The sequence below is a fragment of the Rhinopithecus bieti genome, unplaced genomic scaffold, assembly GCF_001698545.2.
Source record: "Rhinopithecus bieti isolate Rb0 unplaced genomic scaffold, ASM169854v2 scaffold_20579, whole genome shotgun sequence".
NCBI classification, from domain to species: Eukaryota; Metazoa; Chordata; class Mammalia; order Primates; family Cercopithecidae; genus Rhinopithecus; species Rhinopithecus bieti.
Genome location: NW_016810413.1, coordinates 1,466,734 through 1,484,661, shown reverse-complemented (window position 1 = coordinate 1,484,661; position 17,928 = coordinate 1,466,734). Strand labels below are relative to the sequence as shown.

Here is a 17,928-nt window from a genome sequence, read left to right as displayed (position 1 = left end):
TTCTGTATTTTAAACTGCATTTGGGAAGAAAAATTAGTTATCTAGTATTTATTAAGCCTTTACTCGGTGCAGTTAAGTGATGCAGTTCTAAGAAGAAACTTTTAAAGAGGTGTCCTTACCCTAGAGAGCTCACGCTCTAATATGAAGACAGGACTTAGTTCCAATACTGCAGCCTCTGTGCCACTCAACACATTACACGCCTTTCTAAAATTTAAGCCATGTAACTCTGTGAGATAAGTTCTATTACTTGCTCCATTTTACAGATTAGAAAATTGAGGCATAGAGAGTTTAAAAATTCTTCACACGAGAAAATACACTAATATTTATACATATCTCCCCTATTATTCTTCTATCCCTCAACCCCAGTATTATTATAGGCTTCACCCCTTGTAAATATAGTTTAACTAAAACATTAGATTGTGAATCTAAACATAGAAGCTCACCACTTCTTATTTACCAAGAAAGCTTGCAAGGACTGCTAACCCATGCCCCCGTACTTAACAAAACGGCTATCTCAACTTTTAAAGGATAACAGTTATCCATTGGTCTTAGGAACCAATGTTCCTAAGCTGGTGTCAGAGCCAGGATTAGAATCTACACACTCAGCCACCAGAGTGCCTAGGATTAACCTCAGTGTTACATTAATTACAATGAGTGTGATAGAGAAAAGAGCAACATGTTGAACAAACAACCTGGAGAAATAAGGAAAGGCCTCTCAGATTAGGGTCATTTACACTGGGTCTTTAAGTTGGAATGAGAGTTGACCAGTCAAAGATGCAAATGGTTCTTTCAAGTTACAGATAGATGGGAAAGAGGCACAGGGCAAGGAGTGACAGTTAGACTAAACTGATAAGCAGGTAGTTGCCTGGAGAAACAAGGATGGGTAGGTTGGAAAGGTCCATTGGGATGAACTGAACATGCTTTCAAGGAGTTCAACACAAATGTGTTCACTGTGTGGAAACTCCAGTTTGCCTGCCCCTTGGTTGAAAATGAACCAAAAAGCTAGAGTTCCTGGCTTGTGTTTGTTGGCGTCTCTCTCCTGTCTACACTGCATCCCACATGGCTTTACTTAAATCCAAGGCCCTATTGACCTCCCTTCATTCCTTTTCTGATAATCCATCCTTTGTGGGTATCTACTGAAATAAAGTTACTGATCACATTTTAAAATAAAATCCTTTTGGAAGAAAAAATTAAAATTGAGTGAGCAAATATATTCTAATCAAATATTCATCTAGTCTAGCTTATTTCTGGAAAATCAATGTCGCCCATGATGGCAGAGTTAAAAGTAGTTTTCAAAAACCACTACTGAATATGCTAATTATTTAACTTCTACTCCCTGTTTTTCTAATGTGTCTTGGTTTATTCATGTCAGAACCATTACCTGTCAATTATCACAAGTATATTTCTTGAGCAGAATCAAGAGAATACAAAAGCAGGACAGAAAACAAAAAGATAGCAGTGTATCATTTATACCAAGTGTTTCCTTGGATCCAGTACAGGCAAAGTGAACAGTGTAATCTGCTGTGTCTGTATGATGTGTGATTTCAAGGTAACATGGGAATGGAAGTATTGCTGTATGTATTTTTTTTTTTTATTTTGTCAAGAGGATTGTGTTGGTATGTCAAACATATACTCTGATTTTCACATGAGAAAAACAGAATATTTGTTTTATGTGATGTAAATATACATCTTTTCATATGATATATTTCCTTTCCAGCTCATCAAAGTAGCATGTGGGATTTATGGGCAGGGAAGAAACATGAAGGAGATAAATACATCGAGAGAACTAGGAGATTTTCATACATGAGCCATATCCAAGAATAGCCACAACTAGATTAATGAAACAATGATCCTGAGCTAAAAGCTTTTGGAAATCCTTATAACAATCATTAAAATAATAGCGTAAGACAGCAGATATCACAAATGAGAGTTATTAAAATGTACCACTAACTTTGAATTATTGTGATTACTGAGTGTATTTCTAAATGCAACTTATCCTTTTATTATTGTATGGGGCAGAAAAGAGTATGTGTTTTTTGGTCATATTCATAAGGGTAATTATTTAAAACAAGCCAATCTTATTGTGTTTTCTCCAGAAGAAACAGACAAATCCACCCAAGACCGTTTCACAACTAAGATTCCACGAACAACTGAACTGGCAAAGACAACTCAGGGTAATCCTCTCCCCCACCTCTGGAGAATAACTTTTCCTTATTTGCTTTTAATCAGGAAAGAAATTTTCTTTTCAGAATGTCATTTCTCATCACAGTGGATTACTTGATTTTTTTGTCATTTTATAGGTGAAAGAAATCAGCCAAATCTGAATACTTATATGAATATCAGTTGAACATAGGCAAGACAAGTTCTTTCATTGGCACTTACTTTTTTTAATGTATTGTTGACCACTTGATGCTTCTAACTAAGAGCGGAAGATCCCATTTTTTCCCCACATTTGACCTTCATTTGACTCATTTTCCATATCTGATAAGTAATAACTCTTATCTTCCTCTTCCTGCTCCCTCTCTAACTTCCTCCTGGTTTTCCTCCTTCTCTTCTCTCTTTTTCTCACTTTCTCCAATCTTCCCCCATTTGATGAAACACATTAATAAGAAAAAAAGCTATTAACAAGAAAAATCACTTTTCAAAATTATGACAATATTTAAACATCCAGAGAAGTGATTTCCTACTTTTTATTTCTTCTCTGTGATTTTCTGCTTTCGGGGAAGTGAACTCACCTACACAAAGCTCTATCTCATCTTCATGCACTCAGAAGTGTTTTCCCATTTATACTTTTCTATCCTACTATCCTACTTAGGTTATAACACTTGTGGACTTCTAATACTGTGGTGGTGGTGGTGGTGGTGGTGTTTTTTAATGACCACTTTTGCCCATCTCTGCCTCTATCAGATGGTAGAAAGCCAAAATAAGACCAAAAAGAGCAAACATTTAGGAAGTTAGAAGACAAATAAGTTTATGTTGCCCATTATGAGTTCTAATTTGAGGGGGAAAGTTGGTGAGAGAAGTTTAATAATAAGAGGAAATGATAATGAAAGAAATCTATTTTTAAAGTACATGTGTCACTGGGGCAACATTTACTCCAAGTAAACATGACTAAGACTATGGTAAAGAGCAGTTCCTTTAAATTATCTAAATCTTTTTTACTTGTTTGTATGGTTTAACTTTTTGTTATGTTTTAAACTTTTATTCAATTACTTCATTTAATTTTTATTTGCTGTTTATTTATAATTATACACAGAAGACTAAAGTATAATATGACAGCCCTCTCACATCTCTATCACCAGCCTCAACAATGAACAGATACTCCATTGTGATACATCTCTATTCCACCCTAATTTCTGTATGTTTATTATTTCGTGTTTTTGCAAATCTCTTTAATTTCTGGCTTAAGGGAAGATAGCTGGATTCTCATAATCAATCTGTTTTTACCACAAAATACATAAATATTTACAACAAGCAGGATAAATACTCTCATTCCACACAGGTTGCGTTGCCAAATGAGAAAGATTTCAGCTTTTTAGAGATATAAGGATTTCAGAATGAGGATAAAAGATCACAGGCCTGTTCTTTCGTTGTTTTGCCTTTTCCTACTTTAAAGAGAATATCAATATTGTGTCAACATTACTAGTATATATGGAATTTTAATCAAATTCCTTCAAAATGCTGTATTAAATATGAATTTCACCAGTTATTGGGAGTATATCCATGATCTCATGTCATTATATAAATTGTCTTAACCTATTTATATATGTTGACTTTTTTCTTATATCCTTAGCTCTTTTTCTATGTTTAAAATGGAAACCCTGAGGCAGTTTTCTCAAGGCCATATGTTGTTTGGTGATGAGCTATATGAGTAACTTACAACCTAAACTGAAATTATATTTCAGCTCTTTTATTTAAAAAATTCTTTCTAGATTTAAATGAAGACTATGGAGAAAACTAAAACAAAACTAAAACAAAAATTCAGATGCCATGGCTTTGAAATCATGTAGTGCTGATTATTTCTGTGGTCTACTATCAATCTCTTTCCTGTCCAAAGCTTTAAAATTTATATATATTCTAAAATGAGACAAGGACTATGATTCTTACTTTTAAGCAGAAGCAACCTAACATTCAAAGGGATTTACATGGAAAGATGAAATAGGTTAAGAGGGAATCCCACCATCTCAAAATTGGAAGAAAAAAATTGCAGATAATCATCAGGCACTTTAGGGTCTGTGAGAATTAATTTTTATGGTTATTACACTTGGGAAGGCCCAAACTAAACCTATAGAGAATTTCAGTACATGTCTGCTGTTGTTGGCTTAAGTATGGCAAAATTCTGCTCAACACAATCTTTACATTGGAAGTATATAAATGAGCTACATTATAACCTATTTCACAGGCACACTTTTTTAACTTAGTAGGCAAGGCTTGCTGATTTATGGCTATATAAATTATCCACTCGATATGTGAATAAAATCTTTAATACGATGTAATCTACTTACATAGTTTACAGGAAAAAATTTTTCCAAAAACATTATCAGGAAAGCTGGTGGCAGGAGGCAGTATGTGATGGGGAAGTGGGGACAGAGGAGAGCAGCATGGAATAGATGAATTCCAGGATGAATGCTTACCTTGAAACCTTAGGATACATTAATGTTTCAGCAGGTTCTCACAAGTTTGCCTGCATACAGTGGTCACCCACTTATTCATTCATTCAGCAAGTCTTCATTAGGATGCCTTTCTGTGCGGGTCCTGGATAATTGGCCCAGGGATTATCTGAGTTTTTGTTCCTTGCTTGTCCTCTTTTGATAGGCAGGGCACCAGATGTCATTTTCTGTCATTTCTACAGCATTTTGGATGACACCGAGTGAATACTTACTCATTTCAGGTTCATGAGCAAAGGCCATTTGAAAGAGACCACATACTCCTACTCTTTCTTCTTTACCTACCTAAACATTCATTTCTCTTCTTACCTTTAAGATTGTTTGACTTCTTAGCAAAGTAATATTTCACAATGACTCTTCACTGAGAGATTAGATGGATGGATGGACAGATGAACAGACAGATGGATGGCTTATGGGTTTATCGTGCTAAGCAAACATCTGGTAAAACGAATGCTCTTGAAAAATAGGGACAAAATGATGACTAATCCTTAACACACCTTACAAATGAACTACCTCATTCTATGTGCATCTTTAATTTTCAGTCTTGTATATTTTCTTTCTTTTATTTTCCTTTAGCATGAAGTCTATAATGCGTAATGGGAATTTTCTGAACCTTCTTTATACGTCCAGGCAAAGTGTAGGAGTTGTTGGTCCCTAGGATGCTAAATCTCCATACAGGAGGCTTTGGTCTGTTGCTTATTAAATATAAAGTGTTCCTCTATTTCAGCGCCACACAGGTTTTATACTACTGTGAGACCCAGAACATCTGACAAGCCACACATCAGACCTGGTAAGTTGTTTCTCTGATGACTTAAATAATCAGCAGGCAGGGAAAGATAGGAAATGGATTGAAATAGCCAAATACACCAAAGGGGATCCTTACATTGCAATAAAAGACATACAGGGACTCTGATCTGTGTGGATAAGTGAAAAGATACTGATGAATCCATATATGTGACAAGACTTGACTAAGGATTTTAAGGGTAATCAGATGCAGAAATCACTATGAAATTTCATTGATTTAAAAGTATTTTTAAAATAGTGTTGGACGATTTTCCTGACAGTTATAGAGGTAGCATAGAGTTAGCTATGACATGATATTATTTAATACTTACTTTCAGATATTCTTTCTCTCTTAAGAAAAGATGGTCTCTTTTCAACATAGAAAAGCTCTTGTTCTAGGAGAACATTTTTACTTGATTCCTTCAGAGAATAAAATATCACAAGTTCTAAACAGCAAAATAAAGTTACAATTATATATTGGGAAATATGTTAAATTTACTAAATTCTCCAAAGGTCATAGGATTGCCCTCACAGGAGCTTGTTCAGAAAAAAAGTTAACTTGGAGGGGTTGATCTAGTTCATGTAAATCACTCTTATGCTGAGGCACAAGCTGGACCAAACACTGGTGTTTTGTTTTCTTTTTCTTTGTAATTCTAAGAAGTCTTAAAGTTCCAAATGATGAAACCTGCTTAGAATGAATATTCTAGGTGAATACATCTTTAGAACAATAATTTTATATTCTTTGGTTTATGTAGAGTCCATATACTTGTTTATAATTTTCCAACTTCTAAAGATAATTGGGCACAGAAATCTTTTATAGCTATGTGTATCTCCCTGTGATTTTGTGTGTCATGATAGGTGTTGAGAGCTTAATGTGAGACTGGTGATAGTAAACATTTCTAAAAAATAGACAGTAACAATCATGGCTAATAATGACCGAGCACTGGCCATGTGCCCTGTGAGGTACAGTTGAGGAAGCTGAGGCACAGAGAGGAACTAGAAAGTGGATCAAAGATGAGCAGTATGGCTTCTGAGCTTCTCACATAAGCACAATACACTTAGTGCTCTTCCTTAGGGTCTTCTAGATGGATTGTAAAATAGGTCACCTCTTGAGACTTTGGTAAGGCTATGACTTTCTCCTGAGCAGGAAAGAAAGGAAAATGGTTTCCTCAAGTTCTGTGCTTGACAATGGACTTTGTGAAAGGACTGGTATAATAAAACCTCTGTACCTAGGGATTCCCACAAAAGGATGTGGAAAGACTCCAACTTCTGAATAGAGACCTTGACAAATACACTTCAGATTTTGGTTTTTCATTAGACATATGTAGTCCTGATCTTTCTTCAGTTCCATTTTGGAATGTATCTGATACCTATAAATGAAACAAGATATTTCTCACTTCGGACTACAAATTCCCTTGCCAGTTACTTTTTCAAGTCAAGTACTGAAACCCAGTGATCACCTCAGAATACAAACTCAGGTCTCTATTTTCAAATTCAAGTCTATTATTTTTATACAAGAATGTGGTTTCTATATTCTGAATAATATTTTGGTAAGTCATCCTTTTATTGCCTAGTAAATGACTTTCAATTCTCTGAGAAATTTTGTTTTTCTTGGCTGCAAACTTTCAATAAGAAAATGAACTATTTATATCCCACTTTATTTTAGTTCTGAATAGGACAACTACAAGACCTACTAGGCCCAAACCCAGTGGGATGCCCAGTGGGAATGGAGTGGGAACAGGTAATAATCACAAATGTATTTCCTTTTTATCCTGTCAAAACTAAAAGTGTTATTTAATTTTCATGATTTTGTTGAATTCACATTTTAATTTCCTTTTACCAGTTTTAAAGTTCTTAATAACTCTGTAACTGAAACTTATAACTCATTCCAAAATCAAAACTTCAAATGTTTCTAAAATAGTGAAGACTTTTTCACTTTTCTAAACCTAGTCTACTAGTTACTATATATAATCTTGCTTCTTAAAAGATCCTGATTAAGTATAAATTGAGTGAAAACAGTAAAACAGCTATTTCCCCTAATTTCAAAATACTTTTATACACAGACTGGTCTTTGAACTGTAATTAGTTGGTTTTAAGTTTATAATTTAACAAGTACCATTAAAAGGTTTTGAATAACTGCATCTGTTAGCAATCTGGAATATGAAATTTAAACAAGAAATATTGAATCAGAGCAATTTGCATTTGGTTACCCTGGTTATAGTCATTAATGTTTTCAAGTCATTCAGCTTAAATAACATAGCTCTAATCTAGTCAGATCTATGGGAGTAAGTATTACGCTAGAAAAACTAGGATACTGATCTGATAAATATTCAAACACCCAACTCCATGGATAAATGGTAGTTATTTAGATGCCTTAACATAGAATTGTATTATTCCCTTTAAATATTTCTAGTAGTATAACTCTTGTGTTTGCTTAGATAAAAAAATTAGAATTTATTTAATGCATATATATCTGATTAACCCATGACAGTTCTCTAATGAAAAAGAGATGGGAATAATACCTAGAGATATTTAGTCTAAAAATTATTTAGCTTTGTTTAAGAATGCACTTTTGTACTTGATTATTACAGTCTCTGAATTTCTAGGAATTCACTTCTCTTCAAACCAAATGATGAGGCCAACACTATAAATTTGTGACTCATGAAAAGCAAGAAAGCATCCCAGTATCTATTTGTGCTCATCTACTCTTTTAATTCTTCCCACTGTGGGATTAGATCGTGCTCAATTTTTCAGATTGACATCAACAATCTGGCTGTAAACAGAGCCACCTTCTCTCAGATCCTTTTGGGAGGAAGGTGGGTACAAATTGTTTAATATTCAAATAATTCCTTGAAGTGGCATAAGTAAAATAAAAGAAAGCACTTAGATGTCAACCAAGCAAATGAAAGAACAAGTAAAGTAGCTGTGATCACACTTGAAAGCTACTAACCTTTGCCGGGCGTGGTGGCTCACGCCTGTAATCCCAGCACTTTGGGAGGCCGAGATGGGCGGATCACGAGGTCAGGAGATCGAGACCATCCTGGCTAACACGGTGAAACCCCATCTCTACTAAAAATACAAAAAATTAGCCGGGTGTGTGGTGGGTACCTGTAATCCCAGCTGCTTGGGAGGCAAAGGCGTGCTCCAAAGCCCACTTGTATTACAAATGAATATCTATTACCTTCTTGTATACATAAAGTCAACTTTATAATAATTTATCCAACTTAGCTTTGGAAGAATAATACAGCAGGTCTTTTTCAATTTAATTTGTCAGTTGTTGGGAGAAATTGGGCTGGTGGGCACAGGTAGACAAAGCTGAGCTCACTGTTTCTTCTTTCTTTACTTCACCTCCATGCCCAACCAAAATTTTTTGTGCCCCATCTATATTCTTTTATTTGTCAATTGGGATCCCCTGTCAAGGAAGGACTTGCTGCCTACCTGCAGGGAGTGAGGTCAGCAGACAGCATCCAGCTATCATCTCCCTCAGAGTAAGCTTCAACCAGAGAGCACTGAATGGAGATCTGGGCAGTACATCTCCATGTCAGCCACAATAATTCATAGCAACCAAATGGAATTCATCCTGGGAATGCAAGGTTGGCTCAACACTCAAACAAATTAGTGTAATTTACCATATTAACAGAATAAAGAAGAAAAATCATGATTATCCAAGTAGATGCACAAAACAACCTAGACAAAATTTTCAGTTCATCCCTAATGAAAGCTCTCAGGAAATTAAGAATAAAAGGAAGTTTCCTCAATCTGATAAAGGGCATCTGTGAAAAAGCTACAACTGCCAAAATTCGTACCAGCAGTAGTTGTGGCCGAGTGGTTAAGGCAATGGACTAGAAAAAGCTGCAACTAACACTGTACTTAATGGTGAAACACTAAACACTTTTCTCCTAAGATGAAGAATACAGCAGGGATTTCTATTTTCACCACTTCTATTGAATATAGTAGTGAATGTTTAGCCAATGCAGTAGGCAAGAAAAGAAGTAAATGGCATAAAATTCAGAAATTATAGATAACATGATTATCTATGTAGCGTATGATTAAGAAAAACAACAACTCTCAGATATTTGCCTGGAGAATACTACTTTAAGAAACTGGTGAGGAACAAGTGTTTACAAAATCTCTCCTCTCCAGGTTATAGACTTACCTGAGTCCACCTTCCTTTGATTCTGCATAGTTTTGATCAGATTTCTTTATAGAAATGCAGCTGTATACAAAAGTTTATTTTCTTCTCTGACATAATTCTACTGTCACATCCACACTTACTTTCAGCCTCTGTTGACTCTTTTAATGCATCATTTTTGTGTTAACTGATTTCATGTTCAACTTTGACATCTTAGAATGTTTATCTTTATTATCCATCTCATATACATTTTCCGATAGTTTTTCTTGCTGAAGTTTTCAACTCAGATATTTCACATTTAAAAAAATTAGTTGATAAAGAAGTGTTTGTGATCTATAGGACATACTCTTTTTAATTTTATTTTTAAAAATTTATTTCAATGGCTTTTGGGTTTTGTTGTTACATGGATATACATGGATGAATTATACAGCAGTGACTTTAAGATTTTAGTGCACTTATCACCTGAGTAGTGTACACTGTACCTAATATATTGCAGGTTTATATCCCTAGCCTTCTCTCACCCTCCCCCTTCTGAGTCTCTAATGTTCATTATATCACTCTGTATGCCTTTGCGTACTTACAGCTTACTTCCCACTTTTAAGTGAGAACATCCGGTTTTTGGTTTTCCACTCCTGAGTTACTTCACTTAGAATAATGGTCTCTAGATCCATCCAAATTGCTGCAAAAGACATTGTCGTGTTCCTTTTTTATCACTGAGTAGTATTCCATGGTGTATATATACCAAACATTTTCTTTATCCACTCATTAGTCAATGGGCACTTAAGTTGGTTCTGTATCTTTGCAATTGTGAATTGTGCTGCAATAAACATACATGTGCATGTGTCTTATTCATATAATGACTTATTTTCCTTTAAGTAGATACCCACTAGTAGGATTGCTGGGTCAAATGATAGTTCTACTATTCGTTCTTTAAGGAATCTCCCAACTATTTTCCACAGAGGTTGTACTAATTTACATTCCCACCAGCGATGTATAAGTGGTCCTTTTCCCCACATCCACGCCATCATCTATTGTTTTTTGACTTTTGATAGTGGCCATTCTTGCAGGAGTAAGGTGGTATCTCAATGTGGTTTTAATTTGTAGTTCCTATAGGACATGTTATTTACAGTTTTAGACCACCTAAAGTTGTGCCCTTAGAAGGCTTATAAAAAGACAAACAGATTCTGAGGCCTAAAGACTACAGACCTTTGACTGTTGAGGTCTCTATAAAAATCTCATGATTCCATAAGCCCCAGGAATATCTTGAGCCCAGTATATCTTATTTCACAACATCATTATATTTTACCTGACGTATGTGTATTTTATACATGTATGTGTAGATAGATATTTCTCTACCCCAAGGTTAGAAAGTAGCCTGCCAGAGGTTGAGATCTAAAGTGGGTCATTTTTCTAGCATTCTGCTTTTCCACGGTTTCCAGAGACGTGTCTCAGCTTAGCTGATGTGTCCTACCTATTAAAATCTCCTTGAGACCTGCCTACAGAGATGCAACAAGCCATGCACACACAAGCCATACAGCCCCACAGGCCAAATCTGGCTCACTGCCTGTTTCTGTAGATAAAGTTTTATTGAAACACAACTAGCTTTCACATTGTACTGTGTACAATGTGTATTGCTTACAAAGGTACTTCTACAGTACAATGGCAGAGTTGAATAGTTGTGACAGGAACAGTATGGCCCACAAAGGTGAAAATATTTCTTGCCTAGCATGGGGTTGGCAGACTGTTTCTGTAAAGGATAAATGTTTTCAACTCTGTGGGCAAAACAGTCTCTTTCACAGATATTTAATTCTGCCATTGTGCTATGAAAGCAAGCACAGAAAAAGTTTGCCAATCCCAGTGCTAGAAAATCTCTCTGACTTTCTCCCTGAGGGATGTTGTGCAGCTATTTTTTTCATTCAGCCAACATTTATTGAAAGCCCATCATATACCAGGCAAAGCATAATTCTGAAACCACCTTGGCACATGTGATTTGGCAGATATTGTTAAAAACCTGAACCCTAGACTCCTTTGTCTACACCCTAATGAGGGAACCACGATTTACTGCCCCCACATGAGTGTGCTGCACGAGAATCCAGTCCCCTCAGGCTGAGGAATGTGTTTTTCTGGGCTGTAACTAAATCTTCCAGCCTGCTGGCTCCCTGCCCCTGGCTTTTTAGCCAGGTGCTAAGATTTGGGACAGGAGCGCAGAAACCAATCATCCATAAATATCACCCCTTTTTGATCACAGAGAATGAAGTCACTGGTACATTTAAGAACTGATTTCCAGTTTACCCTGTTTGTTTGCAAAGTTTTTGTTACCATGGTTAAAAGTACCCAAATTGTTACTTCGTTTTGGACGATAAATTGCTGAGGGGTGAACTATGCAAATCCAGAGATTTTTGGAGGACTCCCATATGGCAGTTGGGGGCTCATTCTGAGGCTCAAGTCTTGGTGCTTACAGAGCTGACTCTGCCCTTTAGAAGATATGTTGGTTAATCCTGCCTGAGGGAAAAAGAAGTCACAGCTTGGGCCAGACTATCTAATTGGGTGCCAATTCCTGAGAATTCGTTCTCTTCAGTATCTCTTACTGATTTTCTCCTTTCTCTTCCCATTGCCTCTCTGCTACCTTTGGCCTTTCATTTGCTGTCCTCTGACTGAGGGCAAGAGATGTTCTCTAGTCTCTCTGGTTCTGGCCTGGGTGAAATGCCTAAACCGCACCTCAGTGCAAGAGAGCAAGTCCAGAACAAGAGCTCAGTCTCTTATCCCCAGATCTTTCCAGTGAGCCACACAGCTGCCTTTTGCATGGCCCTTCCTGATGCTTTCAGGCACCACTGGCTTCTATCCATTTCTAAAGGCTGGAGAAAGTCCAGTTTTGTAGCTGATTCTCTATTTGATTTGGGAACTTATATCTAAGGATCATAAGAATATGATGCCTCTGTCTCCACCTACATAGAAAATGGCTCATTTCTTCCAGTTCCTCTCTGGATTAAAAAAAGAGGGCTAGGGAATGTGTTATCTTTGGTCTTATGTATAATGTAACTCTGCAAAATCTTAAAAGTGGTAAGAATGAAAATGGGCGTTTTAAATGGAGCAACTAACATGTGCAAAAGCTTAGAGGTAGGAAATTACGAGCACGTGTGGGAACCTAGCTCTAGGTTAGAGCTCCTAGATTTCTGACCTACCAGCCCCTGTGACTTGGTGGATCTGGATATGCCTGGTCAGTGACTGCTGTCAGCCTTGGACTGTTTTCTGAGTCCCAAACACCCGTGGCATGACTGGATAACACATGCTTGCCAGCTATGGCCATTTAGCCCTCACACAGTGGTGGCAGCTCAAGTCACCCAAGAGACAGAGTAGAGAGCTTTAGAAATATATTCGCTCAGAGTTACTGTGATGAATAGCAGGGAGAAAATGATGAGAGGACAGTAAGTACTCTGTGCTTTGCCTCTTAGTGCTGAAGAGATAGGCTTTGGATCCTGGCATATGTAGGCCTGAATCCCACTGCTTCTTAGCTGCGAGACCTTGGGCACATTGCTTCATCTCCCCTTGCCTTGGGTTTTCTCATCTGTGGGACGTAGATTGTATTCCACACACACAGGGTTGTAAGGATTAAGTCAAATCACGAATATGTAAGGCACTGGCACAGTACTGGATCAAAATACTTTGGTTTTCAAGGGCAGGAAGATTTGGAAAAGGGCTGTAAAGAAGGGTCTACTCAAGACAACAGCCTACTAGCCTTCTAGAGTATACAAAACTTTTTGTTACCCTGGAGAAATCGTGGTAAATCAAACCTTGGCAAGCCAAGTTACCCAGTGCCCCACATGCAGGTATTCTTCAATTCCTTGTGCTGTTCACGGAGTAACCACTCAAATGAGCCATTTCCCTTCCCCACTACCCCTGACAGTGAGACACAGGAGGAAGGCTAATGAACCATTTGCTTGTGGCCTGCCTATGGGATTAGTCACAAAAGTTATTGCCCCCAGAAACATTTTTTTCCAACCACAAATAAGCTTTAATTCATGATTCTGTATGTAATTTCTCCATGATTTTATATATTTTATCTCTTAAGCAGCAGAGGATGTGGGATTGCAATATTAGGTTCATCCCCTGAATGTCATAAATTAATGTGCAAATGTCATCTTATTTTGGGGAGGCAAAGCTTCTGTTGTATATTTAATATATCTGCCCACACATTAAATGGAATCGAGTATATAATATCCCCAAACAGTTTCTGGAACACAGTGAGCCCTCAAAACAGGGTTGCTGTCATTGTTAATGTACTAACTAGTATATTAATGTAAACATTTCATTCCTATTTTTTAATATGTAAATTACAGTCAGGTCCTCAAAGTAGTAAGAATTCTTTTTTAGGACAGGTCATTATTTCTGAAGTGATTTTATTGTTGAACTTCTAAAATGTCTGTTTCTATTCTTTTATAATGAATACTGTCACCCAAACCAAGGAAGATTATTTTATAATATAAAAGAATAATTTTAAAATATGACAAAACCTAATTAGTTCCCTTTGGAATTGCTACCCAAAGTCCAAGCCTGGGTATTTAGACAAATGGCTAGTAATAACCATGAGATTACTGAGGGGCTTAGGAGACAAAATAACACACAACATGATTTTCAAATCAGTTTCTTTCAAACAGTAATTTAGAGTTATAGGCCTGCCCAGGGCTAATTTACAAATCCCAAAAGATCATTTGTGGCCTCAATAGTCTCATAGCTAATGCCACTCCAGGAATAATTTTAAAGTCAATTTATTAAGTATAAACCCAAACACACTGGAATTCTAAGGTGTGGGTTTTTTTAATGGGCATAGAGGGATTGGAAGAAAAAAAAAGTTTTTGAATTACAAACTGTACTGATGAATATTGGCAAAAGGTGGCCAGTTACCATAAATGAAATCCCACCTGGTGAGGCAATACCACCCAGTAAGGCAGTGCAGGATGAGTTTCTTGAAAGATTTGGACAAAACCGCAATTTACCATGAAATGCTAATTCTACAGAGAAAACATCACAACTAGTGAATGTAGGGTTTTTATTTTTTTCTATAGCCAGATAGTAGAAGCCCGTTAAAATGTCTTGGCATAAAAACACCAATGTGCCTGCTCTGCAAAGAATGTACGTTATTACTGACAACTCTGCAAAGTTCCCATGGAACATGTTTTGTTTAAATATACGTTTATTCCCTTTCATTGTCTCTGCTCATAGGAGTCAAGCAAGCACCCAAGCCATCAGGTGCTGATAGAAATGTATCAGTGGAGTCTCCCCACCCCACTAAGAAGCCAGGTAAAGAATGATATGCTGACTTTTATGACAGCTCAGCTCTGAAACTTGTATGGTAACTGCGGTATCATTTATTGCAGCAAAAACAGCAACATCCACACAGCCCCCAAAGTATCAGAACCATGCATACAGTGCATGGATATTACTAGGAAAACATTTGGAATATTATATTTGGAGGAATTAAAAGTGCTCCATGCACAAATTAAATATTAATAGGAACTTCTGATGTGATACTAACTTAATCATTACTTTCTATAATGTTCTGAGGGGCCATAATGGGCACATGCTGCAGAATCACTGTGGTTTCCAGTTTTGATGGTGTTTAAGTTTTGCTCTTGTGTAATTTATTACAATATTTTTTTGCCTGAGATTACTTATGTTCCTGATTTAAGAGTATGTTCTATGTAATAGGCCAAAAGTATGAATCTGGTGACTCAGAATGCCTTTGGATTGAATAAGGACTTTTATTGTCAATCACCAGTACACTCTTGAACACACACACACACACACACACACACACACACACACAGTCTTTCTCTTACTAGTATACCAGGCGTTTTCCTGGATTGACAATTTTTCTTGGAGATTTTAAAACCAACATATATTATACCAAAAAAAGATATAAATTGTTTAACTATAGCACAAGACTTAAAATGCGGGTTAAAGTGGACTACTCCAAGCACCTTTGACCTTGCCAACCTTTCTGCAAATTATGAAAAGGTGCCTGTTTACCCCACCCTTTAGGCAGACAATGAGAAAAGTAATGCCCTTCCTCTGGGCTGGCAGCCTTGCATGAGAGCTCATAAGTGGATGAACAGAGCAGGTGCTAAACTTTGTCCCCCACTTATACCTCCTGGGCCAGTGTCTTTGTGCAGTACACAACTACCACAACGGTTCACAGTGAGTCTGCTCCCCACAGATACAGACTTGTTCCAGCCATCAGGGTTACCTCAATGTAGTCTTTGAGAAGTTCTAAAGGGTTTTAATTACAGTTACGTAATAGAGCTGAGAATGGAGTAAAACACCCACAAAAGGAGAAAATCTATGCTTTCACAATTTAAAACTAAAATGGCATAAGAAATTGTAGGCTCCAAATAAAAGGCAGCTGAGGATAATAAAGTTCAGAAGTGCTCCTATTAAGTCTACATGGAAAATGAAAGATGTTACATTCTATACGTGTATATAGCCTTTCCAAAAGTAGGTATACCTATGTACAGTCATCTCTTGGTATCTATGGGGGATTGGTCCCAGGATTTTCCTCCGATACTAAAATCTGAGGATGCTCGAATCCCTTGTATAAAATGATAGAGTGTTTGCATATAACCCATGCACATCTTCCCATATACTTTAAACCATCCCTATATTATTATAATACCTAATGCAATATAAATAGTTGTTATATTGTATTTTGTGTTTTGCTGTTGTTGTATTGTTATTTTTATTGTGGTTTTTAAAAAAGTTTTCCATCCACAGTTGTTTGAATTAACTGATGGGGAACCCACAGATATGAAGGGCTCAACTGTATATTCGTCTATAATGAAGACGTGTTTTCTATATACTGAAGTGCTTTGTTGTCCCTGGGTACATTACCAACATTAATTTATAGGAATATCAGAATATATTATTTGTGTGCACTTTTCTGTAGAATCTATTCTCTGTCATCCAACTACTGATTATCCAACATTATATTTTATTTTTAAAAACCCTGTGTTTTTTCCGACAGTGAATCTTTATAATGACTTTATCTAAAATACAATCTCTTATCCACAATCCCAGGGACTCGTCGTCCACCCTTGCCACCCAGACCTACACCCCCACGAAGAAAACCTTTACCACCAAATAATGTCACTGGAAAGCCAGGAAGTGCAGGTGCGTTAGTCATGTAACTTCCTTCTCCCACCATGATTTCGGTTTTACTAGCCAACGTAAACTCTTCTTGGTGTGCTAGCAACAGGCACACTATTGATGTGTGTGACATGTTTGTGTTGGCCCTGAAGACTAGACACTAAATGATGGCTTTCAGGACTTATAACCTGACTCTTGGAATGAAAGAAGGAAACCATCCCTCTGCATATGGGCAAATTTGCTTCCTAGATGTCTGAGTGCTTGGAGCCTACACTGAAGCTGACTCGGGCCCTTCAACAAATGGATTATTTTGGACAAGATGCTGTACATTGCCAAATTCTGTTCCCATAAGGGCAGAGCAATGTAAAAATGACTTTCATGGGGGCCGGGCGCGGTGGCTCAAGCCTGTAATCCCAGCACTTTGGGAGGCCGAGGCGGGCGGATCACGAGGTCAGGAGATCGCAGTGTACATCAGGAGATCGACACCATCCTGGCTAACAATAGATGCTCACAATAGATGTGATGACTTGTCATTGACTTATTCTGTCTCCTGTAATAAAATCCTGTGTGTCCCACTGAAAGCTCTCCTATCCAACAGCCTTCATGCCAGGCCTGGTGTTGTGGTGCTCAGGGGAAGATTTGGGACTAAATTATTCAGGGTGGCTGAAAGGCCTAGCCTGTGCAACAAGACAGGAATATGTTTTGGAGGCAAGCTGCCTCTTACTCCATGCCTGGGCACACACATTGCTCCTCCCTATAGAATGATCCTTTCCAGGCTGGGGATACTCAGACTTCATCCTTTTCTTTAAAAACCTTCCCTAACTCCTCAAGGTCGTCTTGGCACTGCTTCTCTGTTCTTGTCCTTGACATACACCTCGTTAGAGCAAACAGAACATTGTTTCAGACCCATTTGTTTGCATACTTCTCTTCCCCTACTAGACTGTGAGCTCTGTGATGACAAAGTCTTTTTTTTTCTCTGAATTCCCAGAACTAAATCCCATGCTTAGCACATAGAGGATATTTGATAAGTAATAACGAAGTGAAAAAAGGAATGAAATTGAGTGAGTAAAATTGACCCAGTTCAGACGGAAGCTTTACCTCATACTCAGGGCTCTTCACCTAGGACCTGCCAGCAAATTGCTGCATGTTCCCCATCTTTCCTCCCTCTATCCAGAACACTACTTCTTAAATATTTTGTAGGTGGAA

At 37.3% G+C, this 17,928-nt stretch overlaps 1 protein-coding gene across 25 annotated transcripts in view; it reads left to right on the top strand.

Annotated features, from left to right (window-relative positions):
* ABI3BP (ABI family member 3 binding protein) overlaps positions 1-17,928 on the top strand; it is a 128,486-nt gene that overhangs the window by 82,571 nt on the left and 27,987 nt on the right. For 24 of the 25 annotated variants that reach the window (XM_017891905.1, XM_017891898.1, XM_017891897.1 and 21 more), the window contains 5 exons: positions 2,097-2,174; positions 5,395-5,457; positions 7,117-7,191; positions 14,803-14,880; positions 16,654-16,746. In XM_017891905.1, the coding sequence (XP_017747394.1) occupies positions 2,097-2,174; positions 5,395-5,457; positions 7,117-7,191; positions 14,803-14,880; positions 16,654-16,746 (387 nt within the window). The remainder of the gene's footprint in view (positions 1-2,096; positions 2,175-5,394; positions 5,458-7,116; positions 7,192-14,802; positions 14,881-16,653; positions 16,747-17,928) is intronic. The other variant, XM_017891906.1, reaches the window with a different exon arrangement.